Source organism: Cervus elaphus, chromosome 23 (genome assembly GCF_910594005.1).
Source record: "Cervus elaphus chromosome 23, mCerEla1.1, whole genome shotgun sequence".
In the NCBI taxonomy this organism is placed as follows: domain Eukaryota; kingdom Metazoa; phylum Chordata; class Mammalia; order Artiodactyla; family Cervidae; genus Cervus; species Cervus elaphus.
Window position 1 is genome coordinate 37,980,211 of NC_057837.1, and position 4,177 is coordinate 37,984,387.

General features: G+C 48.6%; 1 protein-coding gene across 1 annotated transcript; it reads left to right on the forward strand.

Moving 5' to 3' along the window:
* Positions 1-203: 203 nt before the first annotated feature.
* On the forward strand, positions 204-1,096 carry LOC122681073 (phosphate carrier protein, mitochondrial-like). Its single transcript, XM_043882796.1, has 2 exons — positions 204-353; positions 489-1,096. Exons 1-2 carry the CDS (start codon positions 204-206, stop codon positions 1,035-1,037), a joined length of 699 nt encoding a protein of 232 aa, XP_043738731.1. The 3' UTR covers positions 1,038-1,096.
* Positions 1,097-4,177: the final 3,081 nt, after the last annotated feature.

The following is a 4,177-nucleotide window of genomic DNA, read 5'->3' on the forward strand; positions in this document are numbered from 1 at the left end:
CCGGGGACCTCTTAATACTGGCTGAGGCCCTGGTGGCACGAAAAGACTTAACTGATGTACCCCTAGACAACAGTGAGCTAGTATGGTTCACCGATGGGAGCAGCTATGTAAAAGATGGGCAAAGGAAAGCTGGAGCCGCCACAGTAGAAATATGGCTCCACGAAGTTTTATGCACTGTGTGGCTTTGGTGGGGTAAATGCCGTATGCAGGTGGACCCACAGAAGTACAAGGGCATTCTTAATGGATTTTCAGTTACACTCAAAGAGGATGGTTTCCGTGGTTTGGCCAAAGGATGGGCCCCGACCCTCACTGGCTACTCCCTGCAGGGGCTCTGCAAGTTTGGCTTTTGTGAAGTACATGCTTGGAGAGGAGAATGCCTATCTGTGGCGCACATCACTGTATTTGGCTGCCTCTGCCAGTGCTGAATTCTTTGCTGACAATTAACTTGGACCCGCCTCCCACAGGGGTTCAAGAACTCCCCTAATGAGGCTCTGAGTGAGGCTACGGAAGCTGCTAAGGTTCGAATTCAAACCCAACCAGGTTATGCTAACACTCTGAGGGATGCAGCTCCCAAAATGTATAAGGAAGAAGGCTTAAAGGCGTTCTACAAGGGGGTTGCTCCTCTTTGGATGAGACAGATACCATACACCATGATGAAGTTTGCCTGCTTTGAACGTACTGTTGACAAGTTTGTGGTTCCCAAGCCCCGAAGTGAATGTTCAAAGCCAGAGCAGCTGGTTGTCACATTTGTGGCAGGTTACACAGCTGGAGTCTTCTGTGCCATTGTTTCCCACACTGCCGATTCCGTGGTGTCTGTGTTGAATAAAGAGAAGGGTAGCAGTGCCTCTCAGGTCCTCAAGAGACTTGGATTTAAAGGTGTATGGAAGGGACTCTTGGCCCGCATCATCATGATCGGCACTCTGACTGCACTACAGTGGTTTATCTATGATTCTGTGAAGGTCTACTTCAGGCTCCCTCGCCCTCCTCCCCCTGAGATGCCAGAGTCTCTGAAGAAGAAGCTTGGGTACACTCAGTAGATAAATGAAAGCAAATATGGACTGAATCTGCGTGTTGATCAGTGTTTGAGGAAAATGCAACTGGACGAGAGATAATCCAGGCTTGCAAAGCATGCCAGCTGATGAGGACAGGGAAAAAGCAGCACACGGGAACGAGGTACCGAGGGGAAGAGCCAGGGCAACACTGGGAGATAAATTTCACTGAGGTAAGGCCAGGCAAGTACAGGTATCGCTATCTGTTGGTTCTGGTAGATACCTTCTCAGGGTGGGTGGAAGCCTTCCCCGCTAAAGGAGAGACAGCAACAGTGGTTGCTAAAAAGATCTTAGAGGAGATAGTGCCTAGGTACGGGCTGCCAGTGACTATGGGCTCTGATAACGGACCTGCCTTTGTGAGCCAGATTGTACAAGGGCTGGCCCAAGCTCTGGGGACGAATATAATACCCAGAGCTCAGGACAGGTTGAGAGAATGGCAAAGTTGGCAATAGAGACTGGCAGGGACTGGGTGACCCTCCTTCCCTTCACACTCTTTCAGGTGCATAACAAGCTGAATCTTACCCCTTTTGAGATTCTGTATGGAAGACCCCCTCCTGTGTATTAGAACCTAGATGGAAAGGCCCTTATGTTGTTCTCCTTACCACTCCTACTGCTGTCAAGGTCAACGGGATTGGACCCTGGGTTCACTGCAATCACGTGCGGCAAGCCACACTGGAAGAACAGGAAAAAGCGCGAGCAGAATGGAAGGCGAGTCCTCACCCATCAAATCCTTTGAAGCTGAAACTCGTCCGCTAGGAGGTCTCCTAATTCTCCTGCTGATTGCAGGAGCTGGAGCTGTGTAACCTCTTGTGATGGGCCCCAGGAATGGGACGTAGGAAACAGAGATTTGGTAGCCCCGAGTGTGGTGTAATCCGCAGGGCCAAGTACCTCAGATATGGGTGCAATTTAACCAAGCTTCACTATCTCTGCAAGACCAAGGGCTTTCCTCCCTATGAGCCGCTGTAGATGCAATCAGTCACTTAGAGAAGTCTTTGACTTCCTTGTCTGAGGTGGTCTTGCAGAATAAGAGAGGATTAGACTTGATTTTTCTCCAACAGGGTAGGGTCTGCGAGGTTCTGGGAAAAGAATGTTGTTTTCTATGCAGACCATACAAGAGTGGTAAGAGAATAGAGAGGGACTGGCACAACAAAAGAGAGAACGGGAAGCCCAACAGAGATGGTTTGAGTCTTGGTTTCAACACTCCCCCTGGCTGACTAATTTCCACCCTCCTGGGTCCACTCAACCGACTAGTATCAGCCAGTGGCCCAAGATGGAAAAGAGGAAGATTCCTCTACTTGAACAACAGACAGGGGGGAATGTGAGGCAAGCAGAAGTAACGCCATGGCAGGCAGCTTAGATTAGGAGTAGTTTTCGCTTAACACTGACCGCTGTTTGCCAATTAGGACCAATTAGCTTTCGCTTAACACTGACCGCTGTTTGCCAATTAGGACCAATTAGCTTTCGCTTAACACTGACCGCTGTTTGCCAATTAGGAAATTAGGAACTGGGCGGAAACCCCCGGGAAAGTCCCGCCCGCACGAAAGTTTTGACCAATGAAATTGCTTTGCAAACTTGTAACCAATCCGCTTAAACCAACTACCAACGGCTTGTGCTCACCCTATAAATTTGTGTAACAGCTTGGGCTCGGGGCTCTCTGACCTGCGCCACTGCGTTGGATGTGGCAGAGGGCCCTGGCTTGAGTCAGTAATAAACTTCCCCTTTTTGCCAGTTGCATTGTCTTGGAAGCCTTCTCTCTTCCCGCTCGGGGATTCGGACATCGGGCATAACAGGACAACTAGCATCTATCTTATATTTCCTCATTATTCTAGTACTCATACCAGTTACTAGCATAATCGAAAATAATCTCCTGAAATGAAGACAAGCCTTCGTAGTATACTTAAGACACTGGTCTTGTAAACCAGAAAAGAACAACTAACCTCCCTAAGACTCAAGGAAGAAGCCATAGCCCCACTATCAACACCCAAAGCTGAAGTTCTATTTAAACTATTCCCTGAAACATTATTAATATAGCTCCACAAAAATCAAGGACCTTATCAGTATTAAATTTTCTAAAACCTTTAATAATTCAACACAGTTTTGCACTCAACAGCCACGCTATACTCAACACATCATTAATTATACACTTTATGCATAGCAATATACATAATGCTACTTCATGCACGTATAGTACATAAAATTAATGTATTACGACATATCTATGTATAATAGTACATTATATTATATGCCCCATGCTTATAAGCATGTACATGCTATTATTAATAGTACACAGTACATATAGTCATTGATCGTACATAGCGCATTCAGTCAAATCCGTCCTTGTCAACATGCATATCCCATCCCCTAGATCACGAGCTTAATCACCATGCCGCATGAAACCAACAACCCTCTCGGCAAGGATCCCTCTTCTCGCTCCGGGCCCATAACTTGTGGGGGTAACTAATGAACTTTATCCGACATCTGGTTCTTTCTTCAGGGCCATCTCATCTAAAATCGCCCATTCTTTCCCCTTAAATAAGACATCTCGATGGACTAGTGACTAATCAGCCCATGCTCAAACTGTGGTGTCATACATTTGGTATTTTTAATTTTGGGGGGGGGGATGCTTGGACTCAACTATGGCCGTCTGAGGCCCCGACCCGGAGCATGAATTGTAGCTGGACTTAATTGCATCTTGAGCATCACCATAATGGTGGGCACGGGCATCACAGTCAACGGTCACAGGACATAACCATTATTTCACGCTTCAACTTTATACTTCTTCCCCCCTCCCATTTATTCCTCCCCCCCTTATATATATTTCAGCCTGTCCGCTGAGAAGAGGCCCCTGAACCACAGGAAAAGGCGGGGGCGCTTTCGAAGCTGTAGCACCACCTGGAGAGCCCCGATTCCTCAAAGCGTGCCTTTGCCTTAATCCGGGTGCGAAGTGTCGGGAGCGGCCGTTAGGTCAACCGCTACTGTGGAGCTGGTGTGGGGGCTGTTACGCCGCCCCCGGCCCCTGCCTTGAAAATACTCAGGCGCCCAGGTCCCCGCCCCCTTACCCCGCCCCCGGGCCGGCTCCGGCGGTGCGGGGCAGCAGGTAGAGGTGGGCACCCCGGGCTACTAGGCCC

Coding starts and splice junctions, on each gene's coding strand:
- LOC122681073 (XM_043882796.1), top strand. CDS start 204: ATGCAGGTGGACCCACAGAAGTACAAGGGCATTCTTAATGGATTTTCA. Junction 354..488: donor GCAAGTTTGGCTTTTGTGAA/GTACATGCTTGG, acceptor TCCCCTAATGAG/GCTCTGAGTGAGGCTACGGA.